This window comes from Hyla sarda, chromosome 7, assembly GCF_029499605.1.
Source record: "Hyla sarda isolate aHylSar1 chromosome 7, aHylSar1.hap1, whole genome shotgun sequence".
NCBI lineage: Eukaryota > Metazoa > Chordata > Amphibia > Anura > Hylidae > Hyla > Hyla sarda.
In genome coordinates this window covers 177,571,661-177,598,580 of record NC_079195.1, presented here as the reverse complement: position 1 = coordinate 177,598,580, position 26,920 = coordinate 177,571,661, and the positions used below count along the sequence as shown (strand labels likewise).

The following is a 26,920-nucleotide window of genomic DNA, read 5'->3' as shown; positions in this document are numbered from 1 at the left end:
CTGAGTTAGGTATCAGAACCTAACTGAAGGTTTTCCAACCAGTGTGCCTCCAGCTGATGCAAAAGTACAACTCCCAGGATTCACGGTCTTTCAGTGCATGCTGGGAGTTGTAGTTTTGCAACAGCTGGAGGTTGCCCCCCCCCCCCCATGTGAATATACAGGGTACATTCACACGACCGGGTTTACAGTGAGTTTCCTGCTTCAAGTTTGAGCTGTGGCAAATTTTCAGCCGAAGCGCAAACTCCTAGCAGGAAACTCACCGTAAACCCCCGCCAGTGCGAACGTACCCTAAAAACACTACACTACACTAACACATAATAAAGGGTAAAGCACTACATATACACCCCCATACACTGTCCCCCCCCCCCAATAAAAATGAAAACGTATCGTATGGCAGTGTTTCCAGAACTGACTGTCCAGGCATGCTGGGAGTTTAGCAACAGCTGGAGGCACCCTGTTTGGGAATCACTGGCGAAGAATATCCCTTTGTCCATCCCTATGCAATCCCTAATTTAGTCCTCAAATGCGCATGGTGCTCTCTCACTTCGGAGCCCTGTCGTATTTCAAGGAAACAGTTAAAGGCCACATATGGGGTATTTCTGTACTTGGGAGCAATTGCACTACAAATTTTAGGGGGCTTTTTCTCCTTTTACCCCTTATGAAAAGGAAAAGTTGAGGTCTACACCAGCCTGTTAGTATAAAAATTTATATTTTTACACTAACATGCTGGTGCTGCCCCATACTTTTTATTTTCACAATAGGTAAAAGGAAAAATAGACCCCCAAAATTTGTAACGCAATTTCTCCCGAGTACGGAGTGGGCGTAAAATGCTCTGCAGGCGCACAGCAAGGCTCAGGAGTGAGAGCGCACTATGTACAGTTGAGGCCTAGATTGGTGATTTGCACAGGGGTGGCTGACTGATTTTACCCTGCGGGTGAACTACAATGCTCAGAAGAGAAGGAGCGCCATTGGGCTTTTGGAGAGAAAATTTGTCCGGAATTGAAGGCCATGTGTGTTTACAAAGCCCCCCTAGTGCCAGACCAATGGACCCCCCCCCACATGTGACCCCATTTTGGAAACTACACCCCTCATGGAATGTAATAAGGTGTACAGTGAGCATTTACACCCCACAGGGTCTGACAGATTTTTGGAACAGTGGTCCGTGAAAATGAAAAATTTTATTTTTCATTTGCACAGCCCACTGTTCCAAAAATCTGTCAAAAGCCAGTGGGGTGTAAATGCTAACTGCACCCCTTATTAAATTCTGTGAGGGGTGTAGTTTCCAAAATGGGGTCACATGTGGGGGAGGTCCACTGTTCTGGCACCACGGGGGGCTTTGTAAACACACATTGCCCTGACTTCCATTCCAAACAAATTCTCTCTACAAAAGCTCAATAGTGCTCCTTCTCTTCTGAGCATTGTAGCGTGCCAGCAGAGCACTTGACATCCACACATGGGGTATTTCCATACTCAAAAGAAATGGGGTTACAAATTTTGTGGGGCATTTTCTTGTATTATCCTTGTAAAAATGTAAAATTGGGGAAAAACTGCATTTTTGTAAAAAACATTTTTTTTTCATTTACACATCTGACTTTAACAAAAAAGTCGTCAAACAACTATGGGGTGTTAAGGCTCACTGTGCCCCTTGTTAAGTTCCTTTTCTTTTGCTGTTCTGGCACCATAGGGGCTTCCTAAATGTGACATGCCCCCCAAAAACCATTTCAGCAAAATTTGCTTTCCAAAAGCCAAATGTGACTCCTTCTTTTCTGAGCATTGTAGTTTGCCCGCAGAGAGTTTTACGTGGGGTATTTCTCCCATTACCCTTTGTAAAAATGGTAAAGTTGGGAAAAAACTGCTCTTTAGTGATATAAAAAATGTTTTCATTTACACATCCAACTTTAACGAAAAGTGCCTTGTTACGTGCCTTGACGGGTGTAGTTTCCAAAATAGTATGCCATGTGTTTTTTTTTTTTGCTGTTCTGTCACAAAAGGGGCTTCCTAAATGCAACATACCCCCCAAAAACCATTTCAGCAAAATTCACTCTCCAAAATCCCATTGTTGCTCCTTCCCCTCTGAGCCCTCTACTGTGCTCGCCGAACACTTCACATACACATATGAGGTATTTCCTTACTCAAAAGAAATTGATTTACATATTTTGGGTAGCTTTTTCTCCTATTACCCCTTGTTAAAATTCAAAAACTTGGTCTACACGAACATGCAAGTGTAAAAAAGGAAGATTTAGAATTTTCTCCTTCACTTTGCTGCTATTCCTGTGAAACACCTAAAGGGTCAACAAACTTTCTGAATGTCATTTTGAATACTTTGAGGGGTGCAGTTTTTATATTGGGGTCATTTATGGGGTATTTCTAATATGAAGGCCCTTCAAATCCACTTCAAAACTGAACTGGTCCCTGAAAAATTCTGATTTAGAAAATTTCGTGAAAAATTTGAAAATTGTTTTTTATTTGTAAGACATGTTTTTAATGTCTAATAAAGGGATTGTCAGAATATTTTTTTTAAATGTGCCCTGCTTGCCTAATAAAACCTTTAACTCACCTTCCTCTGCTCCTTCATAGCCTCATCAGGGCGCCCGGTCTACTGCTGCATCTCCGCTGACAGTCTGCCTCCAAGAGCCGTCTGGAGTTAGAGATAGGACATCAAAGCATGGCTCAGCCAATCATTGGCCACAAGCATATCCCGCCTCAACCAGTGATTGGTGAGCACCACTGTCAGTTCCCCAGCTGTATATTCTATGCTCTGAGGAAAGCAATGTCACCGGCCACAAATGGGCACCCTGATACCAGAGGCTATGAGGGAGCAGAGGAAGGTGAGTTAAAGGTTATACTGTTTTATAACCAGACTTGGCATATTATGTTTAAAAAAATACTAGGCAACCCCTTGAAAGACAAAGAGTAGAAAATGTTTAAAGGTTAGTGTGCACTAAAATGACTTTGTACCTGAAGCTTCACTGTCTCCTTTTTCACCTTGAGGCCCCTGTATTCCTTGTATTCCACGTGGCCCAGCAATTCCTGGTAATCCAGGTGGTCCTAAAGTATATTATGAGGCATAAAGTAATAGTAGATATGTCACTGTTTATATTTACATTTATGGAATTATTTACAATGCATACAATATGGTAAATAGTTCACACTGCAAGCAATGTGGTAAACAGTATAACATTCCTTAACCCCTTCTGGACATCGGTTTTTAATTTTTGCACTTTTGTTTTTTTTCACCTCATCTTCTAAAAATCATAACACTTTCAATTTTCTACCTACAGACCTACATGAGGGCTTGTTGTGTATTGTGTCTCTTTGTATGTTAGGTATACTAATCTGGCTAGTTGTCAGTTTGTGACGCCAGGAGAATGTTGTAATTCTAGGTGTGATGTGATGATGGTAGTTCTAGTATCTAGACCCTTCCACTTACCACTGCTTCAAAGAGCACAATTACTCATATCCAAGCCCCAGGAGAATGAATCACCTCAAAAGCCAGGATGCTGGATAACAGGTAAACAGTATAACATTCCTTAACCCCTTCTGGACATCAGGTTTTTAATTTTTGCACTTTTGTTTTTTCCACGTCACCTTCATATCATATCGCTTTCAATTTTCCACCAACAGACCCATATGAGGGCTTGTTGTTTGCATCACCAATTTATCTTTGTAATGACTTCAATAATTTTACCACAAAATCTAAGGCAAAAAATAAAAATAACAAAAAACGAAAACAAAAAACATTTTGTAACTTTTGGGTCCTTCTGATTCAAGGCAGGACACTTTTTGGTAAAAATTACACCTTATCTTTAATCTCTTGGTCCATACGATTAAAATGATACACCATTTATATAATTTATATTTTGTTTTACTTCTTTTAAAAAATTATAACTTTTTTGTACGAAAATAATTTTTTTGCATACGGGGCTATGTGAAGGCAAATTTTTTGCATTTCGATCTCTAGTTTTTATTGGTACAATTTTTGTATTGATGGGACATTTTGATCTCTTTTTATACACTTTTTACTTTTTTGTCCCCACAGGGGACTAATTATTGCAATCTTTAGATCGCAGATACTGAACAGTGCAATGCATATGCATACTCTGATCAGTGTTTTCTCCAATCTCTTTCTCTGGTCTACTGGAAGGCAGAACAGAGAAGAAGACTGCAGCAGGTTGCCGGAGCAGATGAGGAGACCTCCTCCAGCCATTTTAACACATTGAACCACACGGGATTGCACATAAGAACTACAAGAATAGCAGTAAAACACAGGTACAGACACAATATTATGAACTACACTAACTTTTTAGCCTCTGAAGCACAGTAAAATAAAAAATCCTGGAATAACCCTTTAATGTCCACAAGGACTTTAAGCGATGTCCTGTTCACTACATCACAGTCCTGGGACTTCTTCAGTGGATCCTGCTGGAAAATTGTACATGTTGAATACTCTAGCAGAGTGGTCTCTAAACTGTGGCCCTCCAGATGTCGCAAAACAAGAACTCTCAGCATGCTGGGAGTTGTAATTTTGCAACATCTGGAGGGCCATAGTTTGGTGACCACTGTTTTAGTGGAATAAAATTCCTTGTCCGAAGATCTGTTACAGAACCTTTTTATATGTGAGCTAAGCAGCAAAATCACATTGGAAGGCTGTTGTAAGAAGATTCCTCTTAGAATTTCCTTGTTGAATCTCTGTATTATGAACATACTGCACTGATTGTTCTCAGGCACTGTCCCTCCTGTCTCCTTCTTCCCTCATTCCCTCTCCATAGACTTGTATATTTTGTAATTTGATCCCTGAGTGAGCTGCAGAACAAACAAATAAGTAGACATAGGGCAAAACTGAACTGGAAGACTGTTTTGGCAAGGTGGGAGTGGTTGGAGGGATTAAGCTCGATAACAGGAGAAAGAAGCATTTTTGTTAAATAAGATTTATTACAAAATATCCTATATTTACTTGTACTATTGATATATGGAAAGTTTGTTAAAATGATAGTGCCTATATAAGGCTGGCTGGGTAATACTATGCACTATGTAACTACAGTTGATTAAAATGCAATACATGTCTCTATGACATGCCAAGAGTTTTTTTTTTTTTTTTGTCAGAAACACTTTAAATATGGTACATTAAATAATAACTTTGTAAAAAGACTAATGATATAAATTCACCTTGCTTTCCTTTGTCCCCTCTGGGCCCATTGACTCCAGGTTTACCATCCTTCCCCGGAGCCCCACATGTAAATACAGAATAGGTTTCCCCTTCTTTACATATCTGTGTAGCAAATGACACACTGAACAGCAGGAAGAAGAGAACCAATAGAGGCTGAAGAGAACCAATACTGTGCATCTGTAGAGGAATATTGTTCATTAGAGACTAGGATTAGATAGATTCTGAACACAAATAAAATACCCTGTCAAAAAATACAATTTCATTAAACTAACAGTTTACATGAACTCTTAGCTATGCTCCAAATATTTTCCTTAACCCCTTAAGGACTCAGGGTTTATCAGTTTTTGCACTTTCGTTTTTTCCTCCTTACCTTTTAAAAATCATAACCCTTTCAATTTTCCACCTAAAAATCCATATTATGGCTTATTTTTTGCGTCACCAATTCTACTTTGCAGTGACATTAGTCATTTTACCCAAAAATTCACGGCAAAACGGAAAAAAAATCTTTGTGCGACAAAATCGAAGAAAAAACGCCATTTTGTAACTTTTGGGGTCTTCCGTTACGCAGTGCATATTTCGGTAAAAATGACACCTTATCATTATTCTGTAGGTCCATATGGTTAAAATGATACCCTACTTATATAGGTTTGATTTTGTCGCACTTCTGGAAAAAATCATAACTACATGCAGGAAAATTTATACGTTTAAAAATGTCATCTTCTGACCCCTATAACTTTTTTATTTTTCCACGTACAGGGCGATATGAGGACTAATTTTTTGCACCGTGATCTGAAGTTTTTATCAGTGTGATTTTTGTTTTGATCGGACTTTTTGATCACCCCATAGGGACCTATAACACTGCACACATTGATCTTTCATGCTGATCACTGGCGTGTATTAACACGCCTGTGATCAGTGTTATCGGCGCTTGACTGCTCCTGCCTGGATCTCAGGCATGGAGCAGTCATTCGTCGATCGGACACCGAGGAGGCAGGTAAGGGCCTTCCGGTGTCCTGTAAGCTGTTTGGGACGTCGCGATTTCACCGCTGCGGTCCCGAACAGCCTGACTGAGCAGCCTGGATACTTTCACTTTCACTTCCGACGCGGCGGTCAGCTCGGCGATCGGTGATGTCCTGTATTAGCCGCGGGTCCCGGCCGTGGATAGCCCCGCGGCATATCGCGGGAGCCGACGGAGGACGTAAATATACGTCCTGCGTCGTTAAGGGGTTAAAGGAGATATCCAGTGCCGAAAAACGTATGCCCTATTCTAAGGATAGGGGATAACTTTCAGATCGTGGGGGGTCCAACCACTGGGGCCCCCCGCGATCTCCTGTACGGGGCCCGGCAGCCCGCGGGTAGGTGGCGTGTTGACCACCGCACAATCTCCGGCTCTGCCGTAGTGCTGTATTGAGGGGGCGTGTCGGCAGCTGCTTCATGCAGTTGTCGACACCCGCTATCTCACCCGCTATCTGGCCAGCAAGCCGGGGCCACGTACAGGAGGTCACGGGGGGCCCCAGCGGTTGGACCCCCCGCGATCTGAAACTTATTCCCTATCCTTGGGATAGGGGATACGTTTTTCAGCACTGGACTTCTCCTTTAAATATCATCCCTAAGCATAATTTTGCTAAATTTGGGGTAGTTTGTTTTGCTACTGTAATTGTTGTGGAAAAAATACATGTTATCTCTTTTCTGTATGTCAATATGATTACGACGACGATTACAATCATTACATATGGTATATTTGTTTTTATGATGTTTGTGATATATTACTATTAAAAGAAGTGTAATCTTTTTAAAGAAAATAAGTATGTTTAAAGAGTACCTCTCATATCACAGAAAAAAAAATAATGCTTATGAACATTACTCACTAGGTCATGCAGATTTTTTACGTGTCTTGTTATGTGTCTAGCTTCTGTATTTGACTCAGAAATACCCCTTTTCTGCTGCTCCCTAATTCTGACATCCCTTAGTGTTTTTTATAAGCCACAATTTATATAAAACGGAGATACATTTTTATGAAATATATTAGAAAGGTTAATGTTTTGCCAAGATGTACAACATATAAAAAGTTTTTATATCTGACAGTGCTTATTTAATCAAAGTCAGCTTTTCTGATGATAACTATTATGTGTTTACCATATAAGGAATTCTGTTACACCACCCCATAATCAATCATTGGTAAAAGGATTATCCATCTAGGTTTTTCCCAAACAAGATCCAGACTTTCTGCCTCCCATTAATTCCAAGGATTTGCTCAAATCACCCTTATGCTAGATAGATAGGCATGTGCTCGGCGGAATCTGCTCTGAAATGCATTGTCATCTATTGAGACAGCACATTTCCCAGCTGTACTTGCACCGGTTTGTTTTGCCGACACCCGCTCCTGATGAAATCTCCACCCGGAATATCTCTAGGCAGAGGTTCCGTAGTGTGAATGAGCCCTTAGTGGGAATGTATTGGTGGAAAATTAGTCTTCCTTTGAAACTATTTAGAGACTCATCAATTGACACATCCTTTTGGGGATATAATCCTTATAAAATGTTACTGTGAAATGATCTCTTAATTGTCACGTCTGGACAGGGAAGAAGTGCACACTATGCTCGCCCACTCTCCCTATCCCTGCCTACTTACGTACTTGCCCTAAATGACAGGTCCGTAATCATGAAGACAGTTCCTTCCTATACACGTGAGGGGCGTAATTTGCCAAAATAATAAACAACAATAACACAGACTGAGGTCAGGGGACAGTATGATACAGACAGAATAACAAAGCAAGACTACACACTCGAACAATAAGTCAAAGTCCACTATCCTGGTCAAGCCAGGAATTGTCAGAGAACAAAATTGCTGATACCAAAGAGAATAGTCAGAGAATGGAGCCAAAGAGTCAAAAAGCCAGATATAACAGATACAGTAGAATGCTAGCTAGAGTACAAAACAAGCTTTTTAGCATGCACATACTCCATCGTATATGGAGCCACAACAGACGCTCCAATCAATGTCAGCTGACCAGTACCGACAGCCGGGCGTAACCCAGCAACAAAACAACAGCAAAGTACCTGAAAGAAACTTTTAACCCTATAGGTCCTGACATTAATGATCAACGACTCAATGACATCAATGACCAACGGCTTTCCGGGCATGCTGGGAGTTGTAGATTTGCAACATCTGGAGGTCCGCAGGTTGAAGACCACTGGTATTGGAGGTTATACTCATGTGTCCCCGCCGGACCGTTGCCGCTCCCCTGGATGTCGCCTTCCATCGCTGTTGCCGCGTCCCCGGGGTGTCCTCGACGCCCCGGCAAGGCCTCTGCTTCCCTGGCATACTCTCTCTCCGTCGCTGCCATCACGTTGCTACGCACGCCGCTCCTATTGGATGACGGGACGGCGTGCGCAGTGACGTGAAGACGACGATGGAGAGCGCTGACGATGCAGGGGATCCCGAAGAGGATGCGCCGGAGCCCCGAGGACAGGTAAGTGATCTTCAGCGGACCACAAGGGGCACCGTAAACGGCTATCAGGTGGCAGCTGAAGCAGTCTGCGCTGTCGGATAGCCGTTTATGCAATGACCCTGACATACAAAAGCATTGTATTTTGATGCTGCATTTAACATGCGATGGCCTCTGAGAGGCCATCGTATGTTGTTCAAATGATCGTATGTCGGGGCCATCCTAGGTCGGGGGGTCACTGTATTAAGGTACATTAGATATGAAGCATTTTAAAACATGAATTAGTGACCTCTGAAATGTTATGCTTAGAGAAATTATGTATGACTTAGAAATTATTGGTGGCTATGCAAGAGGGAATTACACACACTTAACCTCTTAAGGACTCAGCTCATTTTGTCCTTAAAGGGGTACTCCTCCCCTGGACATCTTATCCCCTATCCAAAGGACCCCCAGCAATCTCTGTGAGGCACTCCGGCATTCTGAACATTTTTGTTAAAAATGCTGGATTTGTGTGGCCATGGGAGTGACGTCACACCATGCCCCCTCCATTCATGTCTATGGGAGGGGATAAGATGTCCAGGGGCGGAGTACCCCTTTAACCCCTTAAGGAGGCAGCCCATTGGGCCTTAAGGGCGCAGACAATTTTATTTTAACATTTTTGTTTTTTCCCCCTCTCCTTCAAAATATCATAACTTTTATATTTTCATCCACAGACTAGTATGAGGGCTTGTTTTTTGCATGACCACTTGTCCGTTGTAATGCCATCACTCACTTTACCATAAAATGTATGGCGCAACAAAAAAAACTATTTGTGTGGGGAAATTAAAAAGAAAACCGCAATTTTGCTAATTTTGGAAGGTTTCGTTTTCACGCCGTACAATTTACGGTAAAAATGACATGTATTCTTTGGGTCAATACGATTAAAATGATACCCATGATAACATACTTTTCTATTAAGGTTGCGCTTAAAAAGAAATCACAAACTTTTTAACCAAATTAGTGCGTTTAAATTCCCCCTATTTTGAAAACCTCTAACTTTTTCATTTTTCCGTATAAGTGGCGGTATGAGGGCTCATTTTTTGTGCCGTGATCTGTACTTTTTATTGAATATATTTGATCATATTTGCTTATATAAAACTTTTAATACATTTTTTGTAATGTTTTTTTGGGAATAAAATGTTATAAAAAAGCAGCTATTTTGGACTTTTTTATTTTACGTTCACGCCGTTCACCATACGGTATCATTAATGTTTTATTTTAATAGATCAGATATTTACGCACGCTGCGATACCAAATATGTATATAAAATATTTTTTAACACTTTCTGGGGGTGAAATAGGGAAAATGGGACAATTTACGTTTTTATTGGGGGAGGGGGTTTTTCAAATTTTTTTTACTTAATTTTTTTACTTTTTTTTACTTTTATTTTTACACTTTAATAGTCCCCATAGGGGACTATTTATAGCAATCATTCGATTGCTAATCCTGTTCAGTGCTATGTATAGGAAACAGCACTGATCAGGGTTATCGGTCATCTTCTGCGCTGGTCTGCGGGAAGGCAGATCAGAGCAGAACACTCCCGGAAGATAGTGGAGGCAGGTGAGGGGACCTCCAGCTTCCGTGCTGGATGATCAGATCACCGCGGCAGCGCTGCGGTTAATCCGATCATCCATTTAAGTGACCGCGATGCTGCAGATGCCGTGATCTGCATTGATCACGGCATCTGAGGGGTTAATTGCGGACATCCGCGGGATCGCGGGTGTCCGCCATTACCGGCGGGTCCCTGGCTGCCATCAACAGCCGGGACCTGTCGCGCACGATCCGGGCATCGCTCCGATGTCCGCGGTTATGCTTAGGGCGTAAATGTATGTCCTGGTGCGTTAAGTACCACGTCACCATTTACATTTACGTCCTTCGTCGTTAAGGGGTTAAGGCCAATTTTCATTTTTGCATTTTCATGTTTTTTTTTCTCCTCTCCTTTTAAAATACCTAACTCTTTAATTTTTCCACATATGAGGGCTTGTTTTTTGTGTGACCAATTGTAATTTGTAATGACATTTTTCATTTTACCATAAAATGTACTATAAAACCAAAAAATTTTTTTTTTGTGGTAAGAAATTTGCAAGAAAACTGCAATTTTGCAACTTTTGGGGGGAAAAGTTTTTTTAAACAGTGCACTTTATGGTAAAAATGATACATTCCCCTATTCTGTAGGTCAATGCAATTAAAAGATACCCAATTTATATTTATTTATTATTTTACTACTGTAAGATCTGTAGTTTTTATTGGTACTGTTTTTGTTTAGATTAGACTTTTATTTTTGATGTTCTCTATTTTTACATTAATAAAGTTTATTGGATAACATTTTTTTTAATTTTATATCATTTTAGATACTTTTTTTTTCATTTTGCACTTTTTAAGTCCCCATAGAGTTCCCATTGATCAAGGTGTCTAAAGGGTTAAATGACAGGCAGCGGCGGAATCGCTGCATGCTCATCATAGGCTGTGAGTGTCTGGCTACAGATTGTAGCCACTTTAAAGCCACTTTAAAGCCACTTAACGTGCCAGTACACCCTGGTGCTTTAAGTACCAGGGGACAAGGGCGTACCCGTATGCCCTGGGTCCTTAAGGGGTTAACCTATAATTTTAACACATTTTTGGAAAATATGAACCCAAATGACTTTTAAACTCTTTCTATTATGTTGTTAGTGACTGAAGATTCACTAACGTTAAACCTGGACAGAAATCTATAAACTTATCCAGAATTTGCAGATATCAAAATATAAATTATCTGAGTACAAATTCATCCTGCCAAAGAATAGCCAACAATAATCAAAAGATATAAAGGTTTCTTTTTATAGTTACCACAAAGTAAAGGAGTGCCAGTAAGTCATCAAGGTGGATTAGATCAATCTACTTGCTCAGCAGTCAACAAAAAAAGTCTGGAAAACTCTCAAGAGACACTTTTCCCTCCTGACATGTGGCTTAAACAAGCTTTCTTATCATGATTAGATAAGAAACCAACCAATAAAGTCATGTACAGAACATAGTAAGTCTAGATCCAGTAAATCCAGATTTTAGATTTTACTGACCAAAAGGTGGCACTCTTGACCAAAAACACATCACTACACAGGGCCTAGTAGGCAAAGCTACTCTTCTTTCCTGTATGTAATGTATTCAACTTGACATGGTCTGCTTTAATACCCATTTTCAAAAATCACAATATTTAACCCCTTAAGGACATAGGGCGTATCCATACGCCCCCGTTTCCAAGCCCTTAAGGACCGAGGGCGTATGGGCACCGGAGGGGCGCCGGAGCCGGATGCCTGCTGAAATCGTTCAGCAGGCATCCCGGCATATCGCCCAGGGGGGTCATTATGTCCCCCCATGTCGGCGATTGCAGCGCATCGCTCGTCAATTCAGACGAGCGATGCGCTGCGATTCCGTTCCCCGCCACTCGCCGGGCGGGGATCGGAGCCGGATGTCTGCTGATTTCTATCAGCAGACATCCCGGCAGTGTGCCGGAGGAGGTCCGGAGGACCTCCTATACCGGCGATCGCTGTAGGACGCGGGTAACTATTTACCGGCGTTCTGCAGCGGTTTCGGGTCATCAGGGTCACGTGTGACCCTGTGACCCGGATATAGATGGTGACTGGTGGTGTAGTATACACCACCAATCACCATCAATGCTGTACTGGGGGCTGGCATTGTGGCCACCCCCCTCAGTACAGTTGTGATTGGGTGGCCAAAGTGGCCACACCAATCACAATGTAATGGGAGGGGATGGTGGGGGCTAGGAGCACGTTGCTGCTTTCTGCCCGCCATTCCACTCAGATCTGGTGTGCAGGACGGAGTCCCGTGCTGCCCACCATCCCCTCAGTTGAAAAAAGTGCCCCTTGCCCCCTTTCTTTGGCCCCTTGGCACAGAAATCACACAGGGTTAGCTTTAGATTAGGTAGGGACAGGTTAGGGTTAAAAAAAAAAAAAGCCTTTTTATTTTTTTTTCGGCGTACCTCAGTGGGTGTCCGTGGGTCCGTAGCACCTTTAGCTGCGTGACCCCGGCCCTGCTGGGTCGCTGCGGTCTGCCGCAGGCCTTTTTTTTTGGCCCAGATTATTATTTTTTTTTTTCCCCTAAGCGTGTGTGCGGACCCTCTTAGTTATAAAAGAGCGGTCCGCCACCGTTTGTTAAAGCCCACCCACCGCTGATCAGTCCCGTAGTACTGATCGGCGTTTTTTTTTGTGGCGCCGGTGCTATTTTTCGCGTTTTCTAGCGTGTTTTTGCACCCATAGGCGGTCCGTGCCACCAGTAGCAGGCGTGTACTGTGTGGCCGGACCTTACCTGTGTGTGCGGCGTTTTTTGGGGTTCAGGTGGGTGCAGTTTTTTTTGTGGTAAAGGCACTTTTTTCGGTTAACGCATATTTTTTTTTTGCACCCATAGGCGGTCCAAGCCACCAGTAGCAGGCATGTACTGTGTGGACGGACCGTACCTGTGTGTGCAGCCTGTCCCACCGCTGTCAGTGATTTATCACTGATCAGCGTTTTTTTGGGGTTCAGGTGGGTGCATTTTTTTTCGGGGTAAAGCGTTTTTTTTTTTTTTTTTTTTCGGGTTTTTTGTGTGGGGGTCTGTGAACAAGCCACCAGCCACTGTTCTGGGCTGAGTGGCCAGACCCCCCACTGACTCCTGTGCCCCCTGCCGCCACAAGCGCTAATCAGTGCGCACACCACTGATTAGATAAACGCTTTTTTTTTGGCGCAGGGCTTTTTTGCGCTAGAAGTCCCCCTTTTTTTTTTTTTTTAAAGTCCCCTTTTTATTTTATATTTTTTTCTGTTAGGGCGGGTTAGTTTAGTTAGGTTAGGTTAGGGAGGGTTAGGGCGGGTTAGGGAGGTAGTATCGCACCACACCACACGCAGCACACACACCAATAAAGTTTCCCCCCCCCACACACACACACCCGTATCCCCATTAGAGTAGGGAAATGGCCCGCAGAGTGTTTTCGGCAGAGGAGGCATATGACATAATTGCCTCCGAAACCGAGAGCGGCTCAGAGGACGATGAAGACCCCACCTTCCTTATTTCATCGTCCTCCTCCTCATCTAGTTCTGATGATGAGCCACCAAGGCGGCGAAGACGCCGCCGTGCGGTGCCGCAAACCTCCTTTGCCCTTGACCCTGTGCCCCATGCTAGTATGAGTCCCCCTGGCGCTCATACTAGTGAAGCCCCCCTGCCAAGATCACTGGTACATCGTACCGGAGAACTTGACTGGGCTGAGCCAGCGGACCACGAGCCCGTGATTCCTGAGTTTGTTGGCGACTCAGGAATCAAAATTAACATCGACGGGTTCACTGAAATTGACTTTTTGGGTCATTTTTTCAGTGACGACTTTGTTAATTTGATGGTTACACAGACGAATCTGTACGCCCAACAGTTCTTCGCCGCTAACCCGGGCTCACTTTTAGCTAGACCCGGCGGCTGGACTCCAGTCGATGCAGCCGAAATGAGGACCTTTTGGGGCCTCGCGCTGCATATGAGTATAGTTAAAAAACCCAGTGTCAGGCAATATTGGACTGGGGACGTCTTTTACCAGACACCCCTCTACAGTGTGGCCATGGCACGTTCCCGGTTCGAGGCCATTCGGAGATGTTTGCATTATGCTGATAATGCGGCATGTCCCCCCCGAACTGATCCCGCGTATGACCGCCTGTATAAAATCAGGCCGGTCATCAATCACTTCGGGGCCAGATTTTGGGAGGCCTATGTCCCGGGGCGGGAGGTCTCTATTGATGAGTCGCTCATCAGCTTCAAGGGGAGACTCCGCTTCCGGCAATACATCCCTACAAAGCGAGCGCGGTATGGCGTGAAGATGTATAAACTTTGCAAGAGTACCTCCGGGTACACTTGCAAGTTTATAGTGTATGAGGGACGAGATTCCCGTTTTGAACCCCCAGAATGTCCCCCCACTCTGGGTGTTAGCGGGAAAATCGTTTGGGGCCTTTTGCACCCATTGCTAGATAAAGGTTACCACCTTTACGTAGATAACTTTTATACTAGTATCCCTCTCTTCACATCCCTCGCCGCCAGATCCACGGTCGCTTGTGGGACAGTCCGGAAGAATCAAAGAGGCCTTCCGCCCCATCCCCTACATGCTCCTATCCCCCGGGGTGAGACCCGTGCCTTTTCCCATGAGAACCTGTTGTTGGTCCGGTATAAGGACAAGAGGGATGTCCTTATGCTCACCACAATTCATGGGAATGGCAGCACCCCTGTCCCTGTGCGAGGTACCGCGGGACCGGTCCTCAAGCCCTATTGTATTCTGGACTACAATCAGTATATGTTTTTTTTTTTTTTTCTTTCTGATCAAGTCCTCAAGCCATATAATGCCATGCGGAAAACACGTGTATGGTATAAAAAGGTTGCGGTCTACATGGTACAGGTTGCCATGTACAACTCTTTTATACTGTACCAGAACGCTGGCAACACAGGGACATACCTGGAGTTTCAAGAGGTAGTTCTAAGGGCCCTCATCTTTGGTGACCACCAAAGAGCGGGTCAGAGCACCTCTGGAACTTCAGTGCCCCGGATCGTCCCCGGCCAACACTTTCCAGGTGAGGTTCCCCACACTGGAAAGAAGGGATGATCTCAGAAAAAATGCAGAATGTGTCACAAGAGGGGGATTCGGAAGGACACCACCACTCAGTGTGAAACTTGCCCCGATCATCTTCAGGGAGTATCACACTTCCATGGAGTACTAAATTTTTAATCCTTTTCCCTGATTTTAATTCCCCAGAATTCGGCTCCAATGTACCAGTCCAGGGTACATTGACTTCCAAATTTTATACCAAAATACCCTACCCCCAAAAAATCAAACCCAAAACCTCTTTCCCAATGCCCCTCATAATATCTTTGTCCCCCAAAAAATGGGTCATGGGACACAGAGTCAACAGCATTGGAGGTTTATATACCTACAAAAATTAGCCCAGAAGAATTATTTATGTAACCAACATCTCTTTATTAATCACAATCAATAACAATAGGTAGAAAAAACCCATAAACATTTTTTTATGGGTTTTTTCTACCTATTGTTATTGATTGTGATTAATAAAGAGATGTTGGTTACATAAATAATTCTTCTGGGCTAATTTTTGTAGGTATATAATTGAGTTTTGGATTAGCTGCTAGGCTTGTAGGTAATTTGGCATTGGAGGTTTGCAGTTGCCTCAAATGCGCAACGCTCTCTCTCCCCACCTGAGCGGGTTGCGCATTTGAGGTAACAGAATAGGGACGGCCCCAGACATCCCCTTCCCAGAATGATGATTCAGAGTATAGGGTTTGGGGCGGGCATCATTTTTACTTTTGGCTGTACTCTGGGTCATCATTCTGGGAAAATAATTGGCATATCAGTTCTAAAATTGCAATTTTCTTCCCCCCATAGTACTCTTCATCCATTCCTGGGAAATAAATGAAGGGAAAACCCGTCTGTTTCAAATCTCCACTTCACCCTATACACCTTCCCTAGGGGGTGTACTGTTTGTAATAATCTCACATGTGGGTGTTCCTTTCTTGTATTTTCCTCTGAATGTATGTAACTGTTAGGTCCGTAACAAACATCCGCCTCAAATGCGAAGAGTTCTCGCTGAGCTCTGTCGTATTTCCAGGCGACATTTCGGAGTCACATGTTAGTTGTTTCCAGAAAGATGAAGCAGAGCATAGGTTTAAAATTGCAATTTTCAAAAGCTACCCTTCATCCATTCCTGGAAAATAAATTTAGGAAACACCTGTGCGTTAAAAATGTCCTCTTTACCCCTATACCCATTCCTCAGGGTGGGTACTTTCTGTAATGGTGTCACATGTGGGTGTTTCATTTTTGTATTTTCCTCGGAATGTATGTAACCGTCAGCTACTGAAATGCCAAAGGCCACAAATACAAAGTGACCTCTATGACTTCTGAGCCTTGTTGTGCGCCCGTCCAGCACGTTACCCCATATGTGGATGTATTTTTATAGTCAGGGGGAAAAGCCCTCAAAAATTTGTAACCCAATATCTCATATTACCCCTTGTGAAAATGTAAAAAATTGGGTAACGCCAGCATTTTAGTGTAAAAAAATAAAATTTTCCAATTTATGGACCACTTCAAAAAACCTTTGAGGTGTTATTTCCCACTGTACCCCTTGTTACGTTCATTGAGGGGTGTAGTTTCTAAAATGGTGTCACATGTGTGTTTATTTTTGCTTTTGGGGGCTTTATAAATGCACATGACCCCCGACTTCAATTTCAACAAAATTTTCACTCCTTCTATTCTGAGCATTGTAGTGCTTCCACAGAGCAATTTACATCCACATATGGGGTATTTTTTTTTTCTCAGACAAAATTGTTCTACAAATTTTGGGGGCCTTTTGCCCTATTACCCAATGTGAAAATGAAACATTTGGGGTAACACTATCAATATAGTGCAAAAAAAAATCATATTTTTAACTTTTACGGCCCACTGTTCAAAAAACCTGTGAGGTGTAAGTACTCACTGTAACACTGTTACGTTCCCGGAGGGGTCTAGATTCCAAAATGTGATGCCATGTGTTTTTGTTTTTTTGCTGTCCTGGCACCATAGGGGCTTCCTAAATAAGGCATGCCACCAGAGCAAAATTTCCTTCCAAACAGCCAAAATGGGACTCCTTCTCTTTTGAGACCTGTAGTGCGCCAGCAGGGCACTTTTCACCCCCATATGGGGTGTTTTCTGAATCGGGAGAAATTGGGCTTCAAATTTTGGGGGGCTATTTTCTGCTTTAACCCCTTGTAAAAATGTAAATTTTTTGGCAAACCAAGCATTTTAGGTAAAATTATTATTATTTTTTACTTATGCAAAAGTCGTGAAACCCCTGTGGGGTATTAAGGCTCACTTTACCCCTTGTTACGTTCCCCAAGGGGTCTAGTTTCCAAAATGGTATGCCATGTGGTTTTTTTATGCTGTCCTGGCATCATAGGGGCTTCCTAAATGCGGCATGCCCCAGAGCAAAATTTCCTTCAAAAAAGCCAAATGTGACTCCTTCTCTTCTGAGACCTGTAGTGCGCCAGCAGAGCACTTTTCACCCCCATATGGGGTGTTTTCTGAATCTGGAGAAATTGGGCTTCAAATTTTGGGGGGTATTTTCTGCTTTCACCCTTTGTAAAAATGTAAATTTTTTGGGAAACCAAGCATTTTAGGTAAAAATTTATATATTTTTTTTACTTATGCAAAAGTCGTGAAACCCCTGTGGGGTATTAAGGCTCACTTTACCCCTTGTTACTTTCCCCAAGGGGTCTAGTTTCCAAAATGGTATGCCATGTGGTTTTTTTTTGCTGTCCTGGCACCATAGGGGCTTCCTAAATGCGGCATGCCCCCAGAGCAAAATTTCCTTCCAAACAGCCAAAATGGGACTCCTTCTCTTCTGAGACCTGTAGTGCGCTAGCAGAGCACTTTTCACCCCCATATGGGGTGTTTTCTGAATTGGGAGAAATTGGGCTTCAAATTTTGGGGGGGGGTATTTTCTGCTTTAACCCTTTGTAAAAATGTAAATTTTTTGGCAAACCAAGCATTTTAGGTAAAATTATTTTTTTTTTTTACTTATGCAAAAGTCGGGAAACCCCTGTGGGGTATTAAGGCTCACTTTACCCCTTGTTACGTTCCCCAAGGGGTCTAGTTTCCAAAATGGTATGCCATGTGGTTTTTTTTATGCTGTCCTGGCACCATAGGGGCTTCCTAAATGCGGCATGCCCCCAGAGCAAAATTTCCTTCAAAAAAGCCAAATGTGACTCCTTCTCTTCTGAGACCTGTAGTGCGCCAGCAGAGCACTTTTCACCCCCATATGGGGTGTTTTCTGAATCGGGAGAAATTGGGCTTCAAATTTTGGGGGGTATTTTCTGCTATTACCCTTTTTTAAAAATGTAAAATTTTTGGGAAAACAAGCATTTTAGGTAAAAAATATATATATTTTTTTTACATTTGCAAAAGTCATGAAACACCTGTGGGGTATTAAGGCTCACTTAATTCCTTGTTACGTTCCTCAAGGGGTCTAGTTTCCAAAATGGTATGCCATGTTTTTTTTTTGCTGTTTTGGCACCCTAGGGGCTTCCTAAAGGTGACATGCCCCCCAAAAACCATTTCAGAAAAATGTTCTCTCCAAAATCCCTGTCACGATGCCGGCTGGCAGGAGGTGGATCCTCTGTGCCAGAGAGGGATTGGCGTGGACCGTGCTAGTGGACCGGTTCTAAGTCACTACTGGTGTTCACCAGAGCCCGCCGCAAAGCGGGATGGACTTGCTGCGGCGGTAGTGACCAGGTCGTATCCACTAGCAACGGCTCAACCTCTCTGACTGCTGAAGATAGGCACGGTACAAGGGAGTAGACAGAAGCAAGGTCGGACGTAGCAGAAGGTCGGGGCAGGCAGCAAGGATCGTAGTCAGGGGCAACGGCAGGAGGTCTGGAACACAGGCTAGGAACACACAAGGGAACGCTTTCACTGGCACAATGGCAACAAGATCCGGCGAGGGAGTGCAGGGGAAGTGAGGTATACATAGGGAGTGCACAGGTGAACACACTGATTAGAACCACTGCGCCAATCAGCGGCGCAGTGGCCCTTTAAATCGCAGAGACCCGGCGCGCGCGCGCCCTAGGGAGCGGGGCCGCGCGCGCCGGGACAGGACCGACGGAGAGCGAGTCAGGTACGGGAGCCGGGGTGCGCATCTGCGAGCGGGCGCCACCCGCATCGCGAATCGCATCCCGGCTGGAGGCGGTATCGCAGCGCACCCGGTCAGTGGATCTGACCGGGGCGCTGCGGGAGCGAGAGTGTAGCGAGCGCTCCGGGGAGGAGCGGGGACCCGGAGCGCTCGGCGTAACAATCCCCTTGTTGCTCCTTCCCTTCTGAGCCCTCTACTGCGCCCGCCGAACACTTTACATGGACATATGAGGTATGTGCTTACTCGAGAGAAATTGGGTTACCAATATATGTAAAAATTTTCTCCTTTTACACCTTGCAACAATTCAAAAATTGGGTCTACATGAACATGCGAGTGTAAAAAATGAAGATTTTGAATTTTCTCCTTCACTTTGACTGAATGTCATTTTGAATACTTTGGGGGGTGTAGTTTTTATAATGGGGTCATTTATGGGGTATTTCTAATATGAAGACCCTTTAAATCCACTTCAAATTTGAACTGGTCCCTGAAAAATATCGAATTTCAAAATTTTGTGAGAAATTGGAAATTTGCTGCAGAATTTTGAAGCCCTCAGGTGTCTTCCAAAAGTAAAAACTCATCAATTTTATGATGCAAACATAAAGTAGACATATTGTATATGTGACCCAAAAAGAAATTTAATTTGAATATCCATTTTCCTTACAAGCAGAGAGCTTCAAAATTAGAAAAATGCTAAATTTTCAATTTTTTCATCAAATTTTGGGATTTTTCACCAAGAAAGGATGCAAGTTATGACAAAATTTTAATACTATGTTAAAGTAGAATATGTCACGAAAAAAACTATCTCGGAATCAGAATGATAACTAAAAGCATTCCAGAGTTATTAATGTTTAACCCCTTAAGGACCCGGGCTTTTTCCGTTTTTTCATTTTCAATTTTTCCTCCTTAACTTTAAAAAATCATAACTCTTAAAAATTTTCACCTAAAATTATATATAATGGCTTAATTTTTGCGTCACTAATTCTACTTTGTAATGACATTAGTCATTTTACCCAAAAATCTACGGTGAAACGGGAAAAAAAATCAATGTGCGACAAAATTGATGAAAAAACACTATTTTGTAAGTTTTGGGGGCTTCTATTTTTACGCTGTACATTTTTTGTCAAAAATGATACCTTATCTTTATTCTGTAGGTCCATACGGTTAAAATGATACCCTACTTGTATAGGTTTGAATTTGTATCACTTCCGAAAAAAATCATGAATACATGCAGGAAAATTTATACGTTTAAAATGGTCATCTTTTGACCCCTATAACTTTTTTATTTTTCTGTGTTCAGGGCGCTTTGAGGACTCATTTTTTGCGCCGTCATCTGAAGTTTTTAGCGGTACCATTTTTGTTCTGATCAGACTTTTTGATCACTTTTTATTCACTTTTTTGTGGTATAAAAAGTGATCAAAAATGCGCTATTTTGGACTTTGGAATTTTTTTGCGCGTACGCCATTGAACGAGCGGTTTAAAAAGCGGTATATTTTTATAAATCGGACATTTCCGCACGCGACGATACCACATATGTTTATTTTTATTATTATTTACATAATGTTTTTTTTATTTTTGGAAATGCCGGGTGATTTAAACTTTTATTAGGGGAAGGGATAATTGAAAGGGTTAATGATTTTTTTTACACTTTTCTTATGCAACATTATAGCTCCCATAAGGGGCTATAACATTGCATTTACTGATCTTTTACACTGATTGATCCATCTCCATAGGAATGGATCAATCAGTGTTTTAGGCGATTGAATGCTCAAGCCTGGATCTCAGGCTTGAAGCATTCATTCGGCGATCGGACTGCAGGAAGGAAGGTAAGAGACCTTCCTCCTGTGCTACAGCTGTTCGGGATGCCGCGATTATACCGCGGCGATCCCGAACAGCTCCCTGAGCTAGCCGGGCACTTTTACTTTCGTTTTTAGCCGCGCGGCTCAGCTTTGAGCGCGCGGCTAAAGGGTTAATAGCGCGCGGCACAGCGATCAGTGCCGCGCGCTATTAGAGGCGGGTCCCGGCTTCACTATGACGCCGGGCCCGCCGCGATATGATGCGGGGTCACCGTGTGACCCCGCGTTATATCGCAGGACCGGGACCCATGACGTATGCATACGTCATGGGTCCTTAAGAGGTTAAAGTGACAGTGGTCAGATGTTCAAAAAGTGCTCTGGTCCTTAAGGTGAAAAAGGGCTCGGTCCTTAAGGGGTTAAAAATACACAACAAACTATAGAGACCATAATGTGAACATGTACGCCCTGTGTCTGCAATGCCACCTAAATGTTAGCTCAGATGTTGATTTTGCTTCAGATACAGTTAGTAACAGTTGCTCGTAGGAGCCAAGACACCCTGCTTATGCTTGACATCAATCATCAGAATGCTGTACAATATGAAGCCTTTAGAGTAGGGTCACATGTAGCACATGCGCTGCGTATTAGACTGTGCGAATGCGCTACTGCCTGTCCCTAGAGTGTGCCTCCAGCTGTTTCCCCCTGTGCAATCTGCTGCAACGAGCAGACACAAAAGGAGCTGTGAGTTGCGAAAGATGCTCAGCACTCCAGACATCGTGGCTGCTCTCGGTCTAGCTCAGGGAGCAGCCGTGATGTCTGGAGAGCTATGCATCACATGCAACTCGCAGCTCCCTATGTGTCTGCCCATAGCGGCAGATTGCTGCTGCGAGCAGGATATGCACAGTCAAATACACAGCAGATGCGCTACATGTGACCCTACTATTAAACTGCACAATCCAAGTAGATTCAGCCACAAAAAGGGTTTGAACTTTTGTTCTGGTGGTGTGGTGTTGGTAAAGATTTCACATGACACCAAGAGGTCTCTTACCCTGTCTGTGACAGTGCTGTCTGGCTCAATTCACGTGCGGCATCTCAATTGTTGGTCAGCAGGGAGGAGAAACCTGGCAAAGACAAAACTGATCAATGTTATGCTACCATTGAACTTTTATTGCCATTAAAAAATTGCAAGTAATAGTTCCCCTAAGGGGTGCAAACAATAGTGACAACATTTTTTATCAAAAAAGATAAAAGTTGGAATCCAATTTTTTAAAATAAAATAATGTAATAAAAAAAAAAATGGCCCGTGCAGGAATGTCCAAACTATTAAGATAAAATGTTAATAAAACCACAGGTTCAATGGCATAAGCTTTAAAAAGCTTTACCATAATAGCTACGTTCACGAGCAAGTTACCAACCAACTCGATACAGAAATTAAATAAATTCAATCTTTGTCAACAAACCCAGAGTTTGGTGCACTCTAAGAAAACTGGACAGTTATAAGAACGGATTAAAAGAAAGGAAGCATCACAAGTACGTTCGAGACTATACAGATTTTGCTACAGCTAGGGTTTACACTTACAAGGAACGGAACCCACAGATCAGAGCAGCACAATACAGCCCTCCGCCCAACAAAGAAGGTCTGAATCTGATACATCAGGTACTGAATATTACTCTGATTCTAGTAATCAATCTGTTACAGGTACCAAACGCAAATATAAATGAGGTAATTTTAAATCCAAAGGAAAAAAGCAGCATTTAATAGGGCACCGGAGTCCCCAAACAGACCCCAACAAAATTCAAAATGCAATGTACAGGCTGGATCCACATCTGGATCCTCTGCTTCATTTCCCAATATGTCCACAACCCCCATGGGCTTACCAACACAGGACCTATAGTGCCATTGAATAGACATCTGTTTTTCAATTCTACTACTTTTTTAGGGGGAGGTGGCAACAACCCCAATCAGGATTTGTTAATACCCCCGTTTCCTATACCCAATCCATTGAGTACCCCAATGCTGCCACCTCAGTCTCGGATCATGTGACCGATATGATAGGTACACATGATGACTGTAGGCGAACGGCAGTAATACAACGCATATGGGGTCAGGATAATGCTAGCGTAAACATGAATGGAGTAGGTAGGCACGGGAGCACTCCCCCTTGGGGAATGAGGGAGAAAGGGCAGTCTACATTAGAGTTATTACCATCTTTTGACGAGTCCCTAACGGGGTATGTGTATTGGAATCCATTGGGAGTAATGATAAAGTTGTGACCACATCGAATGCCAATGGTGCAGGAGGAGCAGAGAGGATTACTAACCAAATTACAGTTCCACATAGGGACAGTAGGCAAATTTTCAACCTCTCCTCTCATCATTTGACTCCATCAGAAAGGTCCTTGTTTTCTAAGGGCCTATCTTTTACCCCGACTCCTAAATTTGAGGAGTTCATGAGGGTAAAAGATATTTATTTGTTTGCCCGCAAACTTGCCCTACACAAGTGGCATATCCAGAACAGTCAGGATGAGAGATCTATACGAGTGAATGAAACAAGAGCTATTGAGACCTTACAGTCACTGATGGAGGAGAATAAAGGAGGAGGGCCTGGCTCCCTTTATGGACTTGAAGCCACGATCTGTATTTACTCCTCCCTTTGCAAAATATTCAAAGATAGATGTATTTGTAGAGCTGGTCACTCAAAAAATTAAACAAATTCGGCCGAAAATGTGTTGAGCATTCCAACCTTAGCCCAGAAGAACAACAGGAGCTCCGAACGCTGCAGCAGGACAAACAACTTATAATAAAACCATCCAATAAGGGTGGAAATATTGTCCTGCTAGACAGAGGAATACATTAATATGGCCCATAGGTTGCTTGATGATAATGAAACTTACCAGGCTCTGACGAGGGATCCCACCGTGGAATATCGGCAAGAGAAGGTAGAGATTTTATTGTCCGTCGGGGCTGATGACATGCTATCTGAGGAAGAACACAAATATATCTCAAACACCCGTCCCATTATTTCTAACTGAGAAAGCCAGCACATACATTGATAAAATCTTGTCACCTTTTATATCTTCCCTCCCTTCTCACTTGAGAGACACAAAGGACTCTGTTCTCAAAATCAATGATTTATCAGTCACGGACACCACAATTTTGAAGAGTTTAGATGTAGAATCACTCTATAGTAACATTCAACATCACCTGGGGATCACTGCAGTGAGCAACTTTTTAGACACGGAAGTATGCACTTTCACAAATACAATTCTTTTGTTATTCACTTTATCCTCACGCACAATTATTTTCTCTTTGGTGGGACCCCTTACTATCAGATAAAGGGGACCGCCATGGGGATCACTTGTGCACCGAAGTATGTAAATTAGTTTTTAGGATGGTGGGAGAGCACACAGGTTTTCAGTTAAGATTTGTTTTTTTTCACAGAGCACATTTTGTTTTGGGGAAGATACATCAACAACATTTTTATTTTTTGGGATGGGGCGTTATCTTTATTTAAGGAATTTGTGGTGCAGTTAAACACCAAGGATGTCGGTATGAGGTTTACCATGGAAGAGGGAGGAGCATCCATACATTTTCTGGACTTGACAATCTATATTGACTCAGAAAATAAAATACAAACAAACATCTTCCATAAACAAACGGCAACCAACAGTTTCCTCCATTGGAGAAGTGGGCACCCAGCACCTCTGAGAAAAATCATCCCCATTGGACAATATCTCAAAGCGAGATGTAATTGCTTGGAGGAGCATAATTTTGCAATCGAAAGTAAGAACCTGATGTCTAAGTTTCTGGACAGAGGATATCCTGCTTAACACATGAGGTATGCATTTAATAGAGCTCGGCGAAGAAATAGAACTGCATTACTTTGATTATCGAGTCAGAAGAAATCACAAGCCTCCACAATCAGACTTGTGGGGACTTATGACGCCTACACTACCCAAATTAACAGGATTCTCCTGACACATTGGCATGTTTTACCAGACGATATTGATCTGTCAGGTAAGATCGGCCTTAAACTGAGCATCACTTTTAGGAAAGGGCCAAGCTTACAGGACATTTTAGTCCACAGCCATCTTGATGAAATCAAACCACAGCATCAAACTTGGATGCCTACCCCACCACCTGGTTTATTCCCATGTGGTCACTGCTCTGCATATAAAGTCTGTCCAAATACAAAAAACTTTACTAACCTCACAGACGGGGAAAGACCACACAGGAGCTGAGGAAAAAGGTAGGGAAACATCTAAGCAAAATCAGTACCAATATGGATACCCCGGTGGCCAGATACATTAGATTGGTACACAACAATCAAATAGATCTGATAAAATTTTGGGGCCTTTGACAAATCAAGATTGGGCAAAGGAAAGGTGATGTGGATCGAATACTGCTTAAGGAAGAAGCTAAATCAGGGGTCCTCAAACTACGGCCCGCCGGCCACATGCGGCCCGCCGAGGACATTTATCCGGCCCGCCGCTGCCTGGGACATCCCTGTGTCGCAAAAGATGTTTTCGGGACACAGGGATGCGCTCTCGGAGACCCTGTGTTTACTTTAAAAATACAGGGGCCGCCGGGAAGGTGGCACACGCAGGGACGTCACTGATGCCATGCGTGTGCCCATAGCAACGGAGCGCAGAGGAGCGGGGCAGCGATGAGGACGTGCGCTGGCCAGCTAGGTAAGTGTTACCAGTGGCACGTCAGCTTCGGTGCTCCGACCATCGCTCCTTCGTTCCTGGGACTTATTGCTATGTCCAGACGGGAGGAGTGGTGGTCGGAGCACTGAAGTGGGGGCAGAACACAGGCATACAGCCTCCAGCCATACACTGTATGGCTGGAGGCTGTATGTCTGTGGGGGAACATACTGCACCTAATGTGGGGGAACATACTGCACCTAATGTGGGGAGCTATACTGCACCTAATTTGGGAAATCTATACTGCACCTAATGTGGGGGAACATGCTGCACCTAATGTGGGGGAACATGCTGCACCTAATTTAAGGGTTCTATACTGCACCTAATGTGGGGGTACATGCTGCACCTAATATGGGGGAACTATACTGCACCTAATGTGGGAGCTATACTGCACCTATTGTGGGGGAACTGTACTGCACCTAATGTGGGGGAACTGTACTGTACCTAATGTGGGGGAACTATACTGCACCTAATGTGGGGGAACATGCTGCACCTAATGTGGGGAGCTATACAGCACCTAATTTGGGGGATCTATACTGCACCTAATGTGGGGGTACATGCTGCACCTAATGGGAGCTATACTGCCCCTAATGTGGGGGAACATTATACTGCACCTAATGTGGGGAGCTATACTGCACCTAATGTGGGGGAACATTACACTGCACCTAATGTGGGGGAACATTATACTGCACCTAATGTGGGAGAACATTATACTGCACCTAATGTGGGGGAACATTATACTGCACCTAATGTGGGGAGCTATACTGCACCTAATTTGGGGGATCTATACTGCACCTAATGTGGGGGAACTATACTGCACCTAATGTGGGGAGCTATACTGCACCTCATTTGGGGGATCTATACTGCACCTAATGTGGGGAGCTATACTGCACCTAATGTGGGGGAACATTATACTGCACCTAATTTGGGGGAGCTATACTGCACCTAATTTGGGGGATCTATACTGCACCTAATGTGGGGGAACATGCTGCACCTAATGTGGTGAGCTATACTGTACCTAATTTGGGGGATATATACTGCACCTAATGTGGGGGAACATTATACTGCACCTAATGTGGAGGAACATTATACTGCACCTAATG

General features: G+C 43.3%; 1 protein-coding gene across 6 annotated transcripts in view; it reads right to left on the bottom strand.

The window, feature by feature from the left end:
• Window positions 1-26,920, bottom strand: part of LOC130282771 (pulmonary surfactant-associated protein D-like) — a 179,257-nt gene that overhangs the window by 49,561 nt on the left and 102,776 nt on the right. For 4 of the 6 annotated variants that reach the window (XM_056531448.1, XM_056531446.1, XM_056531445.1 and 1 more), the window contains 4 exons: window positions 24,006-24,090; window positions 22,160-22,232; window positions 5,167-5,344; window positions 2,959-3,048 (listed from right to left, as the gene is read on the bottom strand). In XM_056531448.1, coding sequence (XP_056387423.1) covers window positions 2,959-3,048; window positions 5,167-5,344 — 268 coding nt within the window. In that variant the 5' untranslated portion in view covers window positions 22,160-22,232; window positions 24,006-24,090. Of the gene's footprint in view, window positions 1-2,958; window positions 3,049-5,166; window positions 5,345-22,159; window positions 22,233-24,005; window positions 24,091-25,319; window positions 25,349-26,920 lie in introns of all 6 variants that reach the window. The other 2 variants (XM_056531449.1, XM_056531450.1) reach the window with 2 other exon arrangements.